The sequence below is a fragment of the Mytilus edulis genome, chromosome 7 (assembly GCF_963676685.1).
Source record: "Mytilus edulis chromosome 7, xbMytEdul2.2, whole genome shotgun sequence".
Taxonomy (NCBI): Eukaryota; Metazoa; Mollusca; class Bivalvia; order Mytilida; family Mytilidae; genus Mytilus; species Mytilus edulis.
In genome coordinates, this window is record NC_092350.1 from 31,165,091 (window position 1) to 31,187,882 (window position 22,792).

The 22,792-nt window shown below is 32.2% G+C and overlaps 2 protein-coding genes across 3 annotated transcripts in view; both read left to right on the forward strand.

Annotated features, from left to right (window-relative positions):
* The window catches only part of LOC139481248 (excitatory amino acid transporter 1-like), a 30,195-nt gene extending 18,906 nt beyond the window's left edge, over window positions 1-11,289 (forward strand). Inside the window, exons 3-11 of one of the 2 annotated variants that reach the window (XM_071264427.1) lie at window positions 253-375; window positions 990-1,068; window positions 1,864-1,906; window positions 3,587-3,713; window positions 4,073-4,199; window positions 4,698-4,931; window positions 5,720-5,914; window positions 6,401-6,535; window positions 7,161-7,640. In XM_071264427.1, coding sequence (XP_071120528.1) covers window positions 253-375; window positions 990-1,068; window positions 1,864-1,906; window positions 3,587-3,713; window positions 4,073-4,199; window positions 4,698-4,931; window positions 5,720-5,914; window positions 6,401-6,535; window positions 7,161-7,365 — 1,268 coding nt within the window. In that variant the 3' untranslated portion in view covers window positions 7,366-7,640. Of the gene's footprint in view, window positions 1-252; window positions 376-989; window positions 1,069-1,863; window positions 1,907-3,586; window positions 3,714-4,072; window positions 4,200-4,697; window positions 4,932-5,719; window positions 5,915-6,400; window positions 6,536-7,160 lie in introns of both variants that reach the window. The other variant, XM_071264426.1, reaches the window with a different exon arrangement.
* A 30-nt stretch (window positions 11,290-11,319) lies between these two features.
* LOC139481246 (excitatory amino acid transporter 1-like) overlaps window positions 11,320-22,792 on the forward strand; it is a 74,846-nt gene continuing 63,373 nt past the window's right edge. Inside the window, exons 1-2 of the mRNA XM_071264425.1 lie at window positions 11,320-11,594; window positions 15,895-15,969. Of these exons, the coding sequence (XP_071120526.1) occupies window positions 11,450-11,594; window positions 15,895-15,969 (220 nt within the window). The 5' untranslated portion in view covers window positions 11,320-11,449. The remainder of the gene's footprint in view (window positions 11,595-15,894; window positions 15,970-22,792) is intronic.

Below are 22,792 nucleotides of genomic sequence, written 5' to 3' on the forward strand. Positions count from 1 at the left end.
GTATGATCTTCAACAATGAACAAAACCCTTCCCACATAGAGCAAGATTTAAATGGCCTGGCATTAAAGTTGTGGAACGAATTTATACGAGATGGAAAAAATGATTAAATAATGTAAAAAAAATAAACAAAATAACATATTTGATACCTGTATACAGCACCAAACGACGACCACTGAAATACAGACTCATACAGAAAAGGGTACACCACTTTTCTTACATTTATTTAATATTATAATTTATTTTATTTAACAGGAACAGCTACCTTAGACCCTAAGTCAAATGGAAAAATTAGCTTAGTTAGTTTGGGTTATATTATGAGTACAAACTTCCTTGGATGCTTAGTTGGCAGTATGCTTTGTGTGATCATTCGACCAGGTAGGATCTTCATATTCAAAGGCAATAAATACTTCAAGCAAATAAATTATTCTGTAAAAAACAACCCCACAAAGCTGTATAATTTCGTACTTGTTAATTCACAATGAACATAATTTCATGTACTTGATATTTATTTGAGTTTAGTTTCTTGTGTACTTTTAACCGTGTTTATCCCTTATTCATAAATAAATGACTTTCTAAAGTATGCATAACTTTTATCGAATTGTTATCTCTCTAAAAATGTGTCAGTCGCTTTTCATTTCAAATTTTAAAGACATTCAATTTTGACAATATTCAACATGGTTATAAACAAAATAAATGCATCTCTTATTTGCTCTTCAACTTTGTACTTTATTTGTCCTTTTTAACTTTTTTTTATTCGAGCGTCACTGATGAGTCTTTTGTAGACGAAACGCGCGTCTGGCGTATATACAAAATTTAGTCCTAGTATCTATGATGAGTTTATTTATACGTCATAAATCTATAAAACGGATTCAAATCTGTTACTTAAATGTATATTTTTCATTGCATGGCTTAACTATACTTCTTTCATACTTTAAGATTACTGCTAATGGTCAATTAGTCTACAACAGTGTTTTATCGTTTGATTACAGGTGAAATCGCCAAAACAGAAGTTAAAGCATTAAACTCTGTTCCTTTAGAAACGGAGGACATTTTCGCTGATTTACTGAGGTAAAATAAGGAGGGAATTATTCTTGCCCTTTTAAGTTTACAACGCATCTTTAGTATTCAGAGGATACAAAGGGAGCAGTCAATATAATCGACGAACGAAACAGAATCTTATTACCAAATAGAACAAAAAGACGAAAATACACACTACAATAAGCTATACTATATAAACTATCACAATATAAAAATTAGCAACTCAAACTCAATCGTAACAAGATTAAATTCCTGTGTTTTCTGGAAGACTCTTTTGTCGAATTTCGCGGTAAGATTAGTTCAATTTAATGTTATAACTACTACTATGTCCATACAAGTGTTCAATGACTGTTATACAATTGTATATCAACGACATGAGTGAAAATTAAATTCCGTATTATCATTACTATCATTACCAGCAGTGGTAATATTGATGTTACCACTGTCAAATGTAATTTTATACGGTCATTTGAAGGCTTCTATCCGTTTGATTGATTTCAAATAGAAAGAAGAAATATATTCTTACGATCACGCTTTTGTGAACTTTGAGTCATCGATAGTAACATGTACTATATTTTATACGGATGAAACCTCAATTATTTTCTTAAGGTGCAACCTTAATGGCCTGTGTATATGTAAAATGTAAGAAAGAAACAATTACACGAATGCAAGACAACTTTAATGGTTCGAGGTTAACAATATAGAAATGAGCTTCAATGACTAAATGTATCATAGTTTTTTGTGTTGTTGGATTGGTGAATGACAGATTTCAGGTAGTTTCTTTTTATCAATCGATATATCAAATGATTGGTTTTTGTTTTACAGAAACATTTTCCCTGACAATTTGATATCTGCAACTTTTCGAAAGGTAAGTTATTGTTATAAGTTCAGTATGTTTTATCATGTAATGTTGCAGAAGCGTGTCCATCATCAAAAGTTCATTTACTTAAATGTTAGGTGTCTCTCACTAACCATATATATGAACAGACAAACTATTATTATATACTGAGTGCCAATGAAAACGCAACACTTTGTTTTTCAAAAATAAAATTTATACTAGAAATGATAATCTTTCAAAATAAATTGTTTTTGGAAATTAACAATTTTAACAATAGATCGATATCAAACAAAAACTGTTTCCTTGTCATCTTTCGTGCGCAATAGGTAAACGAAACATCCAATGTCGAATCATCAACTCACAGTCCTAACACAAAATGTTACAGCCCCGTGGTGCAGTACAATCTCCACAGCGCCGTGGAGTTGATCATCCCGGACGTTTAATGTGATTCCGAGGAATTTTATTCCACTTGTCCCGCAAAGCAAACTCAAGCTGACTTTATGATATTGGTGGTAGTTTTCATCGTCTAAACCATGTAAAATCTGATGCAAAATTTGCTCGATTGGACCAAAATCCGGCGAAAAGCAAGACTTTTGGCCAAGGCGCGTGCCAAATGTCTATGTAACCACCACTGATGTTTTTTGGTGCATAATGAATGTTTTTTGGTCTACAGAATTCGATGTTTACGCCAGACGGCCGTTTAGATATCACTAAGGAAAGACTGTGGTGCTCTTTAACAATTTCTGCGCAAATGGTGCTTTACTGAAATTGCTCCAAAGGTTCTACCGTGACCACCATTGAACTCTCGTGACCTTTGAACAGCCATCAGAGTCGATATCGGATATGTTAAAGACCAAATGTATCGGATTTGCTGAGCGTTTCTTGCTTTTTTGTATCCCGGGATGTGGCTTATCATTAAATGGTTCATTTTGGTTGAATTTGTGGATGATTTGGGTTATTGTAGAGGCTACAACTTCAGTCTCCTCGTAATTGTATACTGTGAAAGGCTTCATTGGATCATGCCCAAAACTGCATGTCGCTGGTTGTCAGAAAGTCCTGGCATTTACTCAGATGTTTATTGCAGTTTGTTAACAATAAGAGCGGGAAAATTCATGACATTAGCTAAGCTTTAAATGACAAAATCGTGAAAATGGTGGGTATGTTGAAAAGCGGTGAACTCGGTTTATGTCGGTTCAAAATAACCCTTACTTCGCATTTGTTCCAAAAATCACTCAACCGTAAAATTGTCGACAATTGTCTTAAAAGTCATTTTCAACCAACTATACAAAGTTCTAATATAAATCAGATAAAAATTATAAGATTTTTTTGAAAAACAAAAGTGTTGCGTTTTCATTGGCACTCAGTATATATACCCATCATCATATGCCTTTCCACAGAGAAACCTCAAATTAATGATTAATAACGTTTTTTCTAACACTTAGATAATGCCCTTTTAAGTATCTTTTCACCTTATTTTAGGCTTCGTTATTATGTATTTCTCAAATTTCCTCAAAGATGTGTTTGAGCTATTGATTTTGACATTCGATTAGGGATTTTCCGAGCTCATTATTTTTGTGTTTTTACTTTTATCAATAACAATGCATGCAAAAACCCGTCGGAAACTGGACATCTCACTTATATCGTAATATAGCTAAGAAAATACATACATATCTTCATCGGAGTCCCATACGTTTGTTTGCTGTTTTTCAGACAATTACAAGCTACGATACAGAGAAGTACAAAGCAAATGTGACCATAAATGGAACAATGGTAGAAGTCATAAAAACTATGGTGACTGGAAAAGATCTATCAATTGCTAATAGCACAAATATTCTAGGTATATTCCTGTCATATAGTTTGTTATGATTAATGTTTACATTTATATTAACGAATACGTTTTTAATTTATTTAAAAAAAGAAATGACCAGGAAACACATACCCATGTAGAGTACTGTACTCTACACCAACAATTGTATTTGTAACCGTGTTGACGTGTAAAGTATACAACTCCTCAGCAGTGAAGAGTAATACATACACATACGCTTTGATGTGTCTTAGATAACACGTCCAGAGTAGTTTTTCATATCATTACAATCATCATTTATTCAATTTACTTGAATTTATTTCGATCTATACATGTCAGTGGGAAAGTGTGAGTCAGCATTTTATATCCTTGTTATGTGATTATTTATTTAGGTATTTTGATAGCCAGTGCCGTATTTGGCATTGCCACTGCGTCAACAAAAGAAATTGGGCAACCTTTCTTCAAGTTTTTCTACGCAGCTACAGAAATTATCTTGGTGATATTAGGAAAACTAATTTGGTAAGGATTCAAAAATAGTTTGTAAACGTTATCTACTCTCAAAAGACAATCAACTTGTCAAAGATACTAGACTTGAATAAGACGCGCGTTTGCTACAAAGAACAAACCAATCAGTGACGTTAAAAGGGTTAACCCATTGTGATTAATGTTCTTTTTAATTTATGTTTATGAATACTTTGTTATGGTAATTGGGTTGATAGAACTATATTGCATATCGACTTGATCACATTTTTAATTATCAGTTGTCACATGCACTAAGTCTCCGATTTAATAAAAACTTTAAGACAAATGATGATGTTAATGGTATATCTCCAATATCATGTAGTAAAGTTATTCAGAGCTTATGTAGATTCACTAAAATCAATGATTAAGTGTTTTGCCCAAAAAAATTATTAATAAGAAGATGTGGTATGAGTGCATACTTATCTGGTTTGTCATTTATTGCATTAATAATGTTTGTTGGCGTTAGCAACTATGTATTATGGAGTTTAATTTCAGGTTTACTCCAATTGGTGTAGCGAGTCTGATTGGTAAAACTATTGGAGGAACAAAGAACTTGGAGGATGATTTCAGTAGACTTGGTTTATACATAGCAACACAAATGATTGGTTATTTACTCTTCATGATGGTAGCAGTTCCATTAACATACTTTATACTGATGAAAATGAATCCGTTTAGATTTCTTTTCACTGTGATTCATGCTTTTATAATAGTGTTTGCTACTTCTAGCACGTAAGTACAACAAACTTGAAATTAAACTTGAAAGCAGGTTTCCTTATTAGTAAATATCAGAAATTACTACTATAGCAGACAACAGAAGACATATTGAGTGTTGTGAATACAGACATTTCTGCACCACAACTAAATATGAAAAGGACAGAATTACAAGCAGCATGAACACGCCTTACAAATAGTCAATCCAGATCTCGTTTAATTTCATTTATTTTCACCTACTTTAAAAATGAAATCGACAGATAAAAAGAAATCTGTAATACAAATGCTAGTATTCAAAATGAGTTGTCTGTCGTACCATATCATAAAGGTTGAATACATTGTGTCAAAAATTGATTAATATATTGATGTGTATTTCACATCAGATACCTACATGTATGACAACACGTTTCTATATAACAGACACGAAAGACCATCCATAAACAAAATTATAATTGTCTCATTGAACTAGAATAAAGCCTAAGCAACTGTTTCATATTACTCATAGAATTCGAAAAGACATCTTGCAAAATTAATACCGAATTTTGCGTTTATGAGTGGAAAAGTGCTACGTATGTAGTGTTTAAAATCAATATTACTCTATCTTACACATGTATACTCATTTAAACTTAATAATAAGTATTGTAGTCATTTCATTGCTTAATTTATAAATATGTAACATGGGAGCAATCGAATTTTGCTCCAAACAAAACATTATTGAAACATTTAAATAAGAAGCACTTTTGTATTTTCAAATAAGTACAGCATACTAATTCATGTACGATAAAACTGATAATTTTTCGTATCAGAGCCATTGCTATTCCTGAAAGTATACGGCAATTAGAAGGACCAAACAAATTAGACCGTAGAGTGACTCGATTTGTTATTCCATTATGTGCTGCTATTGGACGTTGTGGGAGCTGTATTTACATAAGTATATCCTGTTTGTTTGTCATGCAAATCACTGACCAGGAAGTGGACGCTGCTTCGGTCATTTTAGTAATGTGAGTGTCTTACCGTTAGATTTAGTTACATACGTGCACGATGATTATTGTTTTAACATAAAATAAAATTGATATACATTTAAAAAATTTCAAAAGACGACCACCAAATATGAATATCATCGTATTAAGGTGGTACCCAACACTTTCACTAAAATCAATTTGGCTCGTTTAATTTTCATAAAATTTTGACAAGGTATTTACTTTGACCCTTTGACAAAAATATAAAAAATTCAAAAAATTTGAGCCAACCGTTTTATCAGAAAAAATACACTGGTTATATAGCAGTTTGATAAACACTTAGTTTGATCATTGAGAAGCTTAATATTTCCTTGAAATACAACGTAATTAAAACGTTTAGAAGATTTTACACTTTTATCTCCCTGTAGTGTTAGGTACCACCTTAACACAAAAAAACTTGGTACAGCAATATTCTTGTAATACTATAATGTATAAATAATTCAGTACTGACGGATTTTTTTTCTTCAGCATTTTAACGACATTTTCGTCGTTGGCCATACCATCTGTGACAGGGGCTAGCTTGATTACTGTCATAATCCTACTCACTGCCTTAAATATTCCACCAGAAGCGGCGGCACTTCTGTATTCATTCGAGTGGTTTCTGTGAGTATAATAATGATAACAAAGGATGCAATATAATCTGTATCTTATCCTTCGAATATTAACATATTTATATGTTTATTCCCGCACTGAAGCAATGAGGACATTAAGTGTAAACCGAAACCGCCCATCCGTCCATCTGTAATCCGTCTTCTCGTAAGTCTAGTTTTGGTTTCCGAATTTTTACGTGAGTTTAATTTGCATCATCGCTTTTCATGAAATTCATAAACAATGATATGAATCAAAACCTTCAGACAGAGTTCGAACATGAGTCGTGAGTCACTTAACCTGGAACATTGCAATTTGTTTTGTTTCTGCACTCTAATTTAAGTCTTCCTCGATTAAATTTTATGAAACGCATTTAGAATGGTAAGAACCACAACACACAGACAAAGTTCAAATTTGATTTATAAATCTTTTACCGTTCAGAGCTATGTCACTTTTGAACTTGGAAAACTGCAAAGTTTGAGCGCGTGTTCTCAAAGACATTCTTCTTTTTTAAAATGCCGGGTTTTGTGAAATGTATATGTTATGCAGAAAAATATGACAAATATTAAAAGCTACTTTACTTTGTTTCATGCATTCATGATGTTATCGTACAACACTGTTAATTATATTCCCGTTTCAGAGATAGGATGAGGTCAATTACAAACTACAGCGTACAAGTGACATGTGTAGTGTTTACTCAGAGGATGTGCTTGTCTTCATTAAAAACTTGTAACAAGGATGATAAGACATTGGATGTATTGAATGATAAAGAAAATGGAATTCAAATAGCTGAGATGGTTGATGACGAAAAATACTCAGAGGAAACATTTAATCAACGCCTTTGAAATACTCAACCAAACTCATAGTTTTAAATATCAATTATACATATTGTATATTTTGTATTTTAATGTATCCAGTGTATATAAAAAATACCGATATTGTATATATTTTTCAGTTGAAAACTTAATGTCTTAAAATAGTAAACCTTATATATATTCTATTGAATAACACACCACATTGTATGTTTAATACGATATAATATAAATGTTGTAAATCTGCCAGTTCATTTTGTTTTACATTTAATAAATGATGTAACAATGAATAGAGTAGATAAAAGATGTTATAGGTGTTTGATATGTTAAAACAGACCTAATGTTCACAAAATATGGTTCTACAATTTGAAAAGGGTGGGCAAACAACTTTAGGAATGACACCTAAAAATGTTTCATGAATCATATATTTAGCTCCATAAAGGAGCCTGGTTCCCAGCCCCATACACAATCCACCTGTAGTAGCCATTTAATCACAAATTTCCGATCATATTATAAAGTTGTTTGACATTTCACGGCGAAAATCGACAACTCGAATTAAAAACACAAATATGTCAAATATAAAAAAGAAGATGTAGTATGATTGCCAAAGAGACAACTCTCCACAAGAAACCAAAATGACACAGAAATTAACTCCTATAGGTCACTGTACGGCCTTTAGGTGTCATACCACCAATTACTGAAAGTAGGCCTACTCGGACAAAACATAGTGCATTTGATGTCATTGTTCACCTAAACTTACCAACACATTTGCAGAAATGAAACTTTTGTTGAAAGAGAAATATATTAAGACCATTTTGAGCCATAATTTACCTGTCTATGAGTTTGCATTAAAAATTGAGGATTAATGCGCTCCATAGTACACTAATTTAAGATTTCCAGAAAACCAGGGGTTATTTTTAGTGGTACCTCCTTTCGGAAGCTCTCTTCTTTCTTATATGATTTTGAATGTATGTTGAAAATTGGCATGCAGAAAGGTTACACCTGTATGATTCAGGATATACCTAGTTTCTATGAAGTTAAACTTAAGGTAAAATATTTAGAAAGCTGTGAAAATTGCAAAATTTGGTTGAACAGATAGGGACTTTTAATTGGTGGTATGACACCTTTAAGCGAAATGCGGTGAAACATCAAAATCAGAAAACAATTGTTTTTTTTTTTGTCTTAACTGATCATTTGAGATAATAGTAGCCACATATATATATCAATCTTTTTGGGGTCAAAATGTAACATATTTCAAATTTAGAGCTTAAAACTTGAGTTTGTGCTATTTTTAGCTTTTCCCATCCTGACAATATGCTTTTATATAAAAAAAAATGTCCTAAATAATGTTATAAATGCACAGAAAGTTATTCTGTGGTGTTAAACATTGAAACATAGGTTGTTTACTACCCCCAAACAAATTTTGTCATGCAGATTTAATGAAACTATTTGATTGTTACCCCTTATATCATTGCGTCATACTATGTACTTGGCAGATAGCATAGCCTAATGTAAACACTGCAGAAACTCTCAAAAGTAGCATTTATTATTCCAAATGAAATTTGTATATCTTAAATTTTATTAACTGATGTTAATAAACACAGTTAAATTACCATGACTGCACTTTTGATCAATTTTTAGTACTTTACTGACACCAGATGAAAAAAAGGGGGATCAATATTCCTTGACACTTCAATACCTTGGAGTTTTTACTAAATTCATTGCAAAAATTGTGGAAAGTCTTTCAAGAAGTAGAACAAACAAGGAAAAATCAGCAAAAACTGATCTTGATATTGAAAGTTTATGTTCCTGTAGCCCAAAATGAAATTTCAAGTATTTTCTATCAAAGTCATACATTACAGTCAGCTTAAATTGAGCTGTGAAATTTTTAATATAAGTCGCATAATGCTCAGATAGGCTGTTTTTAACTACAAATTGACTAAGGATTAAGAATAATGGAAAATTAAAGATTTCTAATCAACTTTTTTGTCTCTTTAGGTGTCATACCACCAATTACTCCCTCAAATTTAGAACGTATGTGAAAGTAGGCCTACTCGGACAAAAAATAGTGCATTTGATGTCATTGTTCAACTAAACTTACCAACACATTTGCAGAAATGAAACTTTTGTTGAAAGAGAAATATATTAAGACCATTTTGAGCCATAATTTACCTGTCTATGAGTTTGCATTAAAAATTGAGGATTAATGCGCTCCATAGTACACTAATTTAAGATTTCCAGAAAACCAGGGGTTATTTTTAGTGGTACCTCCTTTCGGAAGCTCTCTTCTTTCATATATGATTTTGAATGTATGTTGAAAATTGGCATGCAGAAAGGTGACACCTGTATGATTCAGGATATACCTAGTTTATATGAAGTTAAACTTAAGGTAAAATATTTAGAAAGCTGTGAAAATTGCAAAATTTGGTTGAACCGATAGGGACTTTTAATTGGTGGTATGTCACCTTTAGCCATGTGTATATCCCATAGCGCATAGCCAGCTATAAAAGGCAACTCTTGTTTAGCTTGATCATATATTCGTTGTTTGGTTAATTGTAAAAATGAACTATCCAAACAAAGTACCTATTGGTTGTCCCAATAATAATTAATACCAAGATCATTTAACATTGTTTTAATACAAGTTGCCCAGTTTTTACATTTATTGCTATTTGCTACTAGTTCTTTGAAACAAGACTTTATAATACAATTTTCACTACCGTGAATTTTAGTCCATACTTTGAGCATCCTAAAATTTCGCTCATGTAACAATGGAAATCTTCCTAATTCATAATATACCATTACATTAGAAGTGGACCTCTTGACACCGAAAAATGTTTTACAATAGTCCAAATGAATTTTTTTCTACATTTGGTGCTCTATAACCCCAAACTTCACAACCATACATTTAAATACGGTCAAGTCCTATCTAGATTACTCTGTACATAAGTTAAAGAAGATGCAGAAATGTATGTAGCTTTATAAACATTTATTATATCATTTCAATGTAAAATACGCAAAAAAGAAAACGTTTTCTATACTTGTACATAATATTATATCAATATTAGTTCCCCGATGTTAAATTTCAACTGGCCACAAATTTGCTATAAAAAGGGATAAAAGGAATCGTTTACAAATCACACAATATAAAAGACTATACATCACCATCTACACATGACTTCAGTGTTTGTATGTCTCACATTTGTTTAATTAATTAGTGAGAAAATAATAGGATATGAAACGAAATGCTTACTCCGCAAGTCTTTTATATTATTTTAAGTACCATCAAAAGACAAGAAAATCCGGATGAACATATTATAATATGTGAGTATTTTAAAAAGTATATGAAAATGACGATAAGAATCAGCAATACTTGATCCCTTAAATATATATACAATCTCAGTTACTGAAAATAATTGGAAATGTCAGTTAAGCAAATAAAGAACGGGATGAATGCATACAATTTGAGATTTCGATAACAGGCTTGCAGCCTTAAAATCATTCATTCATATATTAAGGGAGCTACCATTTGATTTTTTTTAGGGGAGCTAGGAAGAAAAATGATGTCCTGGATTTTTTTTAGGTGTAATGTAATCTCTGTCCTGTATTTTTATTTTTCTCTGTATTCCACTTATCCTGACCTTTTTTTAACATGATATTCTGTCTTTTTTTTTTGACAAAGTGCTTCATCCTGCCTTTTATTTTACTAAAAAAAAATTCTGACTACCTTTTTTTAAATTTCATTCTAGCCCACCCCGACTCCATAAAAATCATATGGTAGCTTAGTTTCGCATATATTATAACTTGTTTACGTACCTCACAGGTAAATCATACTTAATACAATTTAACTTGCTAAGACGACCGTGTAACTTCGCGATATAACTGTAACTTATACATTAAATATGCGATTGCATTTTATACTTTGTGTTTATCTAAAAGTAATAAATGATCAAAATCATATTCAGTGTATTCAGACATTATTTAAAGCACTTATGATGTATATTTACTTGTATCTCATTATTTTTGTCCTATATTTCGAAAGTTCATAGTCACTGTGTTCATAGTATTTGATGAAACGCATACCGCTTGCCCTGATATTTGAGTGTCGTTGTATTCCAACATGGCAGTAGGAAAAGAAAAATGCTTGAAGATTTTAAAAGCAAACTGTTTGGTACTTTTGACCTTAGTGGGAGCTGCAGTTGGATTTATTATAGGTGTGGTTATTCGGAATACAAATCCGACGGACAGCACACTCATGTGGGTTGGTAAGTATATTACAGATACTCTTGTATTTTATTTGACCCATGCAAAACAAAAAAACAGTTTTTCATGTTTTTGACTAGCTCATTTGTACAAACCTTAAGCTAGCTTTAAGCTGGGGTCACACATTCACGATTTTTACTGCCGTCCTTGACAGGACCATTCCCGATTAAAATTTGTCAAAAGTCTGATCAAGATCCTGTGAAACGTGGATGGAAATTCGATTTGTATCTTTCGCCAGGTAAAATTCGACCGAGTCTGTCACGACTGCGTCCCGATTCTACTGAATGTAATCCGACAGAGATCAGATAGTGACAAGACAGTGAACCGACGCTGACGGACGTTATCCGTTCGAAAACTGTCGGCATAATCGGGATGATCAGGTACTGTCGGAACGTAATCCTATCACGGTCCGCTCTATGGCATTGCAAACGGCTTTGTCTGGTCTCAGTCGTATTGTATTCTGTTATTGTCGGGACTTCTCCAAATCATTCCCGTTCCACAGGACACCGTCCCGAATACACAGAACATTGTTAGGAATTCGATCCGATACAGCAGAATCTGTCACGACATAGGAACGATTGTAATCCGACTAGCCAAAATCGGCTGAGTTTCCCCGAATGTTACGGGACGCACCTAACTGTCGGGGTGCTTTGCCGAACTATTCGGACCCTTCCCGACCAGTAGGAATCTGTTACGAACTAAAACGACTGCGTTCAGACAACAATAGGACATTCCAGATAATTGAGGATACTAATCCGACTTTTTCACTTTTCGTGTCGTATCGCTGTCTGATCTCAAATGGGAGCAATAATCGGCAATGTGTTAACCCCGCATTAAATAAAACATAAAACAGATAGTTATACTTTATCATATTCATTGCCTCAACTTGTTTTTACTCATTAAACGTTGCAGCTTTTGTTTTATCAGTAATACGTTCACCAGTTGAAGCCACGTCCTGCATATTTCACAACTTTACTGTATAAAGGTAGAATAATTAATGAGGCGACTAATATAGCATTTGGCTTTTCTATGATCGTATAATACAGAATAGAATATATCAATCGTTTGACCAACAAAAGCATGGTAGTGACCAGTAAATTTATCAAAAATAATGGCTTTAAGTAAACTTGTTCTAGAAGGTTACAAATTCAACACTGCAATTAGATCTATGAATATTGTTTTTATTTGCATAACTATTGAATTTGTTATCAGTAAATTAAAATCGAAGTTTTTATGTTATATACATATGCACGTTAATGACTGTACAATATGCCGGTACCTGTATCTTGGCATTTCAGAAGCTGCAGTTTTTTCTCTGACTGTATATGACGTCTTTACACTAAATATATTTAGGAGAAAACTGTATTGTATTTTAAGCTCCTACGGCATCAATTTGAGATTTGATGACCGCAAATACCCGTTTACTGGCTCCGCTAACGCGTCGCCAGTAAACTTTATTTGCGACCATCAAATCACTAATTGATGCCGTCGGAGCTAAAAATACAATACAGTTATCTCCATTCTAATGAAACTGACAGAAAACAATCTCAAATCATACATTTAAAGTTTGCCGTACGTCTGCGGTTGCGTGTACATTTTCATGGCAAAACTTGCCAATTGATGCCATGAAAATTTATAACGTTGTCCAATCATATTGAACGTTACAAGCGATGTTGCATTAGAATGGATGCTTGATGTGAACTGATTGATTTTTTAGTCTTAGATACATACTTAGTTGTTATTGGCTTCGAACTAGCTGTCAGTAACTGCGAGTACTCTCTTATCTTTAGTTAGTGTCTTTTAGTTGTTGGGAATATACTTACCTACCACATTTTCTCTGTGTTGTTGTTAGATGTCTTCTATTTGTATCCATCTGATGAGTTCAGCATTTTCAACTGATTTTTATAGTTAGTTCTTATATTCTAGTGTTGCACCACTGTCCCCGGTTAGGGGCGGATTGGCGCCTTCAATCGAGCTAAACCGCGTCGCTTTTGGTATGTGCCTATCCAAAGTTAGTAGTCAGCTTTTATAACTGACTTTGACGGCCATACAGCGACCTATAATTATTAACTTCTGTATCATTTGGTCTCTTGTGGAGAGGTGTCTCATTGACAATCGTACCACATTTTCTTATCTTTATATTTACTGTTATAGATTTGATTTAACTGTTAAATGATTTAAATAATTTTCAAAGTAATTTTTCTTCTCATCTTTAGAACACCAGCATCTGTCCCTGAAAGAAAACAAAATCACGTATTTCTTAAAAAAACAGTTTTCTTCTCGTTTTATATATTTCAACTGTTTCCTTGTTTGAAACAAAAAAGTTATTTCCGATATATAGATCTTTCTAATTGTGTACTTATTTTGATTTTAACTTTGTGGCAGATCTTTAGCAGTCGCATATCAATTGGTTTTTTTTTAGTTTTGTAGTGACATCTTAGAGCTTGACATATACATTGTGTTTTGGGGGCGGATGATACCTTCCTCCGGGTGCGGGATTCTCATGGTCTTTTAAAAAACTATTTGTGGCCTTCGTCTGTTTTCTGCTCTTTGGTCGGGTAATTGTCTCTTTGACACATTCCTTATTTCCGTTCTCAATTTTATATAGTATATAAACTATGTTCCGGACAATATGAGTATTTTGACCATACGCGTATGGTCATGACCATATGGGTATATACTCATATGGTCCGACCATACGCGAATGGTCGAGGTAATTAAAAAGTTTACAGGTAACACCTAACTCTTCATAAGGTATAACCCTTATAGTTGTCACGTCATTAAAAAGGTCATTTCATTATATTATAATAAAAAAAATATGCAGTTTCGTGCATTTAATTTTACTCACTAGTCAGTATAGTAAACACATTTTATACATATAGTCATTATACCGAATTGTTGTTACGAGTGCATGGCAATATGTCGACCTAGGTAGATATTTCCATAATTTCTTAATTTTTAATGACTGTTACGGAATTTCCTTAGACTTTGGTATCACTGCACGCAGCTGATAAGAAGGCTAGCCTTTCGCTCGAATGCACATGGTGTAACTGCAAAGGATCGTGCACAATCAAGACGTGCAAATGCAGAAAAAGTTATAGTACCGTGTGGAAGTAAATGCCATCCTAAGCTTAAATTTAAGAATACAATTCGCCGATAAAAACTAACTGGCATCAATATTTGATTTTAATATAGCCTTTGACTTATAAAATTAATACATTTTCATGTAAACATCATTGGTTTTTTTAGATAAAGTTTATTAATATTTGAAAAAATACCGTTATTGTCCAAATACTCATATGGTCCGGAACATATAAACACTTGTATATTCTTAAAGAAAAGAAAATATATGTTGACCTTTATACGACCCTTTTGTTAGTGTATCCCTGTGTATCTACCTTATGAAGTTATATATCATATTTTGTAGAACGAAATTATACACCAATACCGAAAAAAATACAATCATTTGAAATTGCTGACCTTTCAAGCGAGATACTTTTTTTATTCTAATTGCAGGACTTTTAAAAGAATTAAAACATTTAAATTTCTGGGCAAACTAAGAAGTGAAGACGATGTCACTTCTAACATTTACAAGTTATATACTATATTTTAATTATTTCTCAACAAACCACATTACGTTGCATATAAGCATGTTTTCTATTTAATCAAAACGAATCAATATAGGCTAAAGCCAGTAGTTTCTGAATATTTCAATTACATGTTTAATTAATCTTTTTCTATTCTCAGTTTTAATGTGCTTATTGATAAAACACAATCTTTCTAATTTTACTTATTTTATAGTGCACCTGCTATGATCTTTTTATCTAACTGAATTAAGATTTAAAAATTTGTTTACTGCAAATCATTGTCTTTGTCAAACCTACAAATTTTGGTAGGCAGTCTATACATTTTTAATTGTATTTCAATTATGATATATGTACAGAATCTTTTCATGCAGTGTTATCGCGCATCTTAAATTTTATTTTTATTATTAATAATTTGATGGGAGGTCATCTTTCAAATATTGACGTATGGCGAGAGGGTGTATGAAATTCTCTCACAATATATCCATTAAAAATCAAAACTTTTGCCTTGACAATCACATTATCATATTAACGATTGCTCATGTTAGTAGAGCGAAAATACGTTTATGAAAGATAACTAAGCATCCAGTAAAAAGGGTGATTTTATGTTTAAAACAAAAAATAAATTGAAAAAGCGTTTTTCCTCCTTGAGCGTACTTGAAATATCCAGATACAAAACGAATAACAAATTATAATTTAACTTTACCTTTTGTTTAAGGTATCCTTGGAGAGATTTATCTAAACATGCTGAAAATGATGATAGTTCCTCTGATAGTGGCTTCAGTTATAACAGGTAAGCAGGTTGAATGATTGTGGTTAGAGGGAATAATTTTAGAGGAAAAAACGAGGAAAGGCCCCACACAGCAGCAAATATTTAAATAAAAAAAACCAAATAAATGACAACTACGTCCTAACGAGGTTTTTGATAGGCAATAATTTCAAAAAGGATTTTTCAAGAAAATATGACGGGGTAAATTATTCTGGTGATTTTAAATGGATATTTATTTGTCAAATATTTCATTATGTGTGTCTTCCGTAGTATGGAAATTACAGTAAAAAACTTTAGTAATATAATTATCAGATTGATTATAAAAGAGAGGCAAAATATACAAAAGGAACATATACAATCATAAACTGACATGGCTTAAATGGAAACGAATCACAACATAAAAAACTAAAAATTAGAAACCCGAACTCCACTAAATTTAGAGGGAGACATCCAGTGCTCCAATAGGATAAGCAGATTCTGTTTCACATATGACACTTGTTGTGTTTCACATGTAACTACACAACTGATGATAAATCTAATTCGGTAGGTCATATTCGGGGGAAAGGGGACGATATTTTCGTTACGACAATTGGACGATCACGTCGTCATCTGCGAGACAGATATTCATAACGCTCGTGATGGGATGATATCAACTTCACGACTTGAAACTCTTGGTTTTATATCTCCCTTGTGCTCAGCGACAATCTATCAAGGACATACAAGCACTTGAATATCGTATCAACAGGGAGATATATATATATACTCCATATACAGGCGCAGCTGCATGAATGTTGTTGCATAAAAAATAGAAAGTTCAAAATTGGGAAGCTGAAATCATCCCTTTAGTTTTGTTTTCAATAAATAAATGTAAGTCAAGATATGAGATAGACTTTACTGTATCTGTTGTATCCTTTATCTCAACATTGATGGAATAGATGCGTTTAACATATATAGTCACCAAATTTTATATTAGTTAGTGAGTGAGAGAACACTGTTTTTATAGCGGAAAGTGAATTAAAGGCCTAGGATACTGCTTACTTATTTTCTTTCTTCCTAAGTTCCAAGAGCATCTATTTATAAATATGTTATACATTTCTACTTAATTGAAAAATATGAAAAGTGACATGAAAAATTTGCTGAAGATTTTGATCGACCAACTGTTTAGGACTTACAGCTTAGTTGTGTATGATCAATCTGATATCCATATAACTACTATTTCATGGTTTAAATGCCAAAAAATGCAACTTTGGCATGGATGATGCACTTTAACGAAAACCCTTTAATATCAATAGCCTTATCATTAGAACTATGATTGCCAATGATAAAACTTTCCACCAGAGACAAAATGATGTACACGTTAGCTGCTATAGGCCACCGTGAAGTCTTCAACAATAAACAAATATCAAGATATAAAAGGCCTGACAGGACAATTGTGAAACAGATTCAAACGGGAGATAAATATGCCTGCTTAAAGTACAAAAAAATGACAAAATAACATATATGATATACAGCAGCAAACGACGAATACTGAATTATATACTAAGTACTCATAACTAAGAACAGGTACATACATAATGTGGTACATGTACATCACTTTTCTGAAATTTAATTCATTTCACATTGTCATTTATTTGATTAAACAGGAACGGCTACCCTAGACCCTAAATCAAATGGGAAAATTAGCTTAGTAAGCTTAGGTTATATTATGTCTACGAATTTCCTTGGATGCTTAGTTGGTAGTATACTTTGTGTGATCATTCGACCAGGTAAGATCTTTATATTCAAAGGCAATAAATACTTCAAGCAAATAAAATAGTGTGTAAAAAACAACAAAAACACAATCACAAAGCTGTATAAATTATACACTTGTTGATTTCTAATGAACATATAAACAAATGTACTTTACATTTATTTGAGTTTAGTACAGTGTAGCTTGTGTACTTTTAATCGTTCCTTTCTGGTAGTTATGGATAAAGACTTTTCTAAAGTATGCCACACTTTGATTAAATTGTTACCTCTTTCAAAATCTGTCAGACGCTTTTCATTTCAAATTTTAAAGACATTCAATTTTGATAATATTCAAAATGGTCATAAACAAAATAAATACATCTTTTACACGTCACAAAGCTGTTACCTCTATTAAACCGATACAAATCTGTTAGCTATGATCTTATTTGTCATTTTATATGTTAACTTTCTTTCTTTATTTTTTTAAGAATACTGCGACTCTAGTGGTAAAATACAGTCTATAACAGTATTTTCTTGTTTAATTTCAGGTGAAATCGCTAAAACAGAAGTTAAAGCATTAAACTCTGTTCCTTTAGAAACGGAGGACATTTTCGCTGATTTACTGAGGTAATATAAGGAGAGAATTATACTTGCTCTTTTTATAACGCTTTTTATTATTGACATTTAAATGAAGACAGGAATTCTTACAAGTCGAAAAGATAGTAATAAGGTTTGTGTCGACTTATACACACTTGTATATCCTATACACCATAATTAGCAGTTCGTTTAGCCAAGTATGTAAAGGCTAGTTTAAAAAGATAGTTTAAGAAACAAATGTGAGATCAGTTGCAAAAAGTAAGAGGATACAAAGAAAACAGTCAGAATAATTAAAGGAGCAGAGACAACTCTATTACCAAATATAAAAAGAAGAGACGAATATACTACATTAAACTAACGATTGAACAACGTAAACTCAATTATAACAGGATACCAACTCAACTCAATAGCGACATGAAAATACGGATACTGTTTGTTTTAAATTGTTTTGTAATAAAACTTTAACGATCATTTGAAATAAAGGGGTACATCTGTCTCATTTATATTTCTGGTCTTTGTTCAGGTACACTTTACTCAGGTACAACTTTTCATTTCAGTTACTTTTGGTCGTCAACTGCGCATTTCGTTCAATTAAGTTTTAACTATTGATGATATTCCGATATATACAAGTGCAACATTTGAACATTGCGAAATAGACTCGCCATAGATACAAGGAATAAATTGTGTATATACGACAGACGCACAGACAGTCGTCTACAAAAGACACATCAGTGACGCTCGAATCCAAAAAAGTTAAAAAGGCCAGATAAAGTACAAAATTAAAGAGCATTGAGGACCAAAATTCCTCAATGTTATTCCAAATACAGCTAAGGTATTTTAAATTATAAACATGTTACCTTTCAACGACCTGACTGAAAATAACATACCGTATTATCATTATTATCTTTATCAACAGTGGTAGTGTTGATGTAACTGTAATTGTAAAGATGTATACAGTCATTTGAAGGCTATTATCTATTTAATTTATTTCAAATACTAGTAGAATGAAAAAATCTTCTTATGATCACACTTTATTTTTAACATTGACACCATACTTGATACGAATGAAACTTCAATTATTTCCTTAAGGTGTAATATTTATGGCCTGTTTATCTGTATAATATAAGAAACAAACAATAACTAGAATGCAAGACAACTTTTAATGACTATGTTAATGTTGGCTTGAATGACCAAATGTATTTTGTGTTGTTGGGTTAACGTTGGTGAAGCATATCTGATATCTCATTGTATTGAAATTTGCAAATGTATTGTTTCATTAAGAATTGACAGTTATGTTTCATGTTTATATCACATACAATGTCTGTTTAGGACAGCTTTTATGTAGTTTCTTTTCATCAAATATTTGGGTTTCCTTTTACAGAAACATTTTCCCTGACAATTTGATATCTGCAACTTTTCGCAAGGTAAGTTATTGTTATCATTTCAGTATGAGTTATCTTGTAATGTTACAGAAGCGTTTCCATCATCAAAAGTTCTACAGGTCATGTCAACATGTACAACTAACACATGCATTTATATAACTTATTTTTCTAATATACATTTTAAAAACTATATAAAACTTTTTACTTTGAATGATTTGATACTTTATTAGTTCGGTTTAGTAGCTGAGAAATAACCGATCTTAATATTGTACTTTGTAAAAAGAAAAGGGTGCTTTGTGTTGTCCCTTTATAACGTTATATGCTAGCGGGGCATCATCTGTGTCCTTTTGGACACATTCCCCATTTATTTATTTAGAAGCTACTATAAATTAATATTAATTTTAACCATGACTGTATGCTATTTGATATTTTAATATTTTATGATGTATTTAAATGAGTAGTTATTGTTGCAAACTCCATTAGAAATTTGAATTGGGATCATTTTTGGAATAAGGGAAAGGGGGAAGACTTGTACATGACATTTTAAGAAAGAAAAAAAGGTTGATTGAACATGATTTTGTTGCTAGCCAAACCTCGTGCTTTTAAATATAACACTACAATGGCAACATAACATTAAATGTCAAAACCATCATATCACGTTCGACATCTGTATTTTTGGTCTATTAAATTGTATTGAGGTTTCAAATAATTTAAGCAGGATCTGCTTACCCTTCCGGAACATCTGAGATCACCCCAGGTTTTTGTGTGGGGTTCATGTTGTTAATCTTTAGTTTCTATGTTGTGTCTTGTGTAATATTTTTTGTAAGACATGGCGTTGTCAGTTTATCTTTGATCTATGAGTCTGAATATCCCTCTGGTAGTTAACCAATTTTTTATGGTAATATTCTTTATAAAGCACAAAGGTGTCAGTAGTCACCTCAGAAACTTACAAAACCTTTGAATAGACTTATTAAGAAGGGATATAATTACGATACTGTTGTCAAGTAATTAAAGATTGCATATTTTGGCGTTAATATTGATTCACTGATAAGGTCTTTGCATCGGAACTAAACACATTATTTTTAAAAACAGTTGTTGGCATGACACGGGTTATGTTCTTCTCATATATGTTATGATGGTATGATACTAAACCCCTAACGGGAAGGATTGTGCCTGATGTTCATATGATGAAATCATAATCTTTCAGTCAGTTTAATTGAAGTCTGGAGCTGGCATGTCAGTTAACTGCTAGTAGTCTGTTGTTATTTATGTATTATTGTCATTTTGTTTATTTTCTTTGGTTACATCTTCTGACATCAGACTCGGATTTCTCTTGAACTGAATTTTAATGTGCGTATTGTTATGCGTTTACTTTATTACATTGGTTAGAGGTATAGGGGGAGGGTTGAGATCTCACAAACATGTTTAACCCCGCCGCATTTTTGCGCCTGTCCCAAGTCAGGAGCCTCTGGCCTTTGTTAGTCTTGTATTATTTTAATTTTAGTTTCTTGTGTACAATTTGGAAATTAGTATGGCGTTCATTATCACTGGACTAGTATATATTTGTTGAGGGGCCTGCTGAAGGACGCCTCCGGGTGCGGGAATTTCTCGCTACATTGAAGACCTGTTGATGACCCTCTGCTGTTGTTTTTTATTTGGTCGGGTTGTTGTCTCTTTGACACATTCCCCATTTCCATTCTCAATTTTATTCGCCTCTCTTTTTTTTTTAAAAGGTTTATGATCATCTTGAAACCGATGCAAACCCAACTGTTAAAGTAAGAAAAATTAAAAACAATACTTTATAAATTGCATGTGTTCGGAAAGTACATGTCAAAACTGTCCAATTGTATTTGTATGCTATGGTCCTTTGCATTGTGTTAAAATTTCAAACGATTTGGTCAAGGAGTCCTTTAATTATCATCTGCACGAACGGACGGACTTGTAAATCCCTATATACCTGCTCTAAGTGGCAGATGTATAAAACTACAGACCTATTTTTGGTTCTTCCATCATCGTTCACAAAATATAACCGGAAATACAGTTACATCATCAGACAAAAGTTATTCTACTTGTTAAAATCTATCAAAACTATTTAATATTTCCTATAAAAATGTGATGCATTAACATCAGTAGTTTGCGTTGTTTAAACATGTAAAAACTACTTTGGGTATATTCCAATGACCCTTAGGCACATGAACAAATATAATTTTGTATATGATTACTGCATGTGCGACGCTTGAATCGTATTACATATATATAAGTTGTTGATTTGCTCAATTATCAATAAAATAAGATGTTGAACACTAACGGAACTATAAGACAAAAACACAAAAAGTACGTAAAAGAAATATATTTGTTTACTCTCACAATATTCACAGTGGAGATTTTATCTTTATATAAAAAAAAGATCACCAATTGAGAACGACCTAGAAAAAACACCCTTTTCCTATGTACCTTTCATATTAAAACATCACAGGAGATGAGCATTTCATTCTAATTAATATTCTTGAATCTTACAAACCTTCTTAAATTAAAGGTAAAGAAGACCTCAGATAACACATTAATTTTTATATAAGAACATATATTATGTATATGACTTCCATGTATTCATTGATATCTTATTAAAGCATCTAAATTGGCTAATTAATCTGACAATCTAGGCGTTATAATGTCGAACATTTTGCCCATATATATGCATTGATAAGAACACATAGTAAGTAGGTCTACGTATGTCTGTCCTATCATAGAACATAGTTGTATATGTTCATATAATCAAAGGCGTAGGGAAGATAGCTTTTTACCTTAAAAAAGATTAATATGTGGATGTTGTATCACAAACTAATACAACACATAAAGAATGTGAAAGGTAAAGTAAAACAAAAAAAACGGTAAAATAATATTCAAATAACCTCTTTAATTTGTTTTCCTCGATTTAAGCATCCTGACTTATGCATCTATTTATTTTCCCCTCTAAATCAGTAATCACTTCGTCAGATGATTCTCACAGAGTATTTGCCTTAACTGCCATATAAGTGACGTTTGGTCTTAAACTTATATAATTTTAATAGTTCCAATGTGCAAGCATATTTTTCTATTTCCATTGATATCCCAGAGCATCAAAGGTTACTGACTTAAAGTAA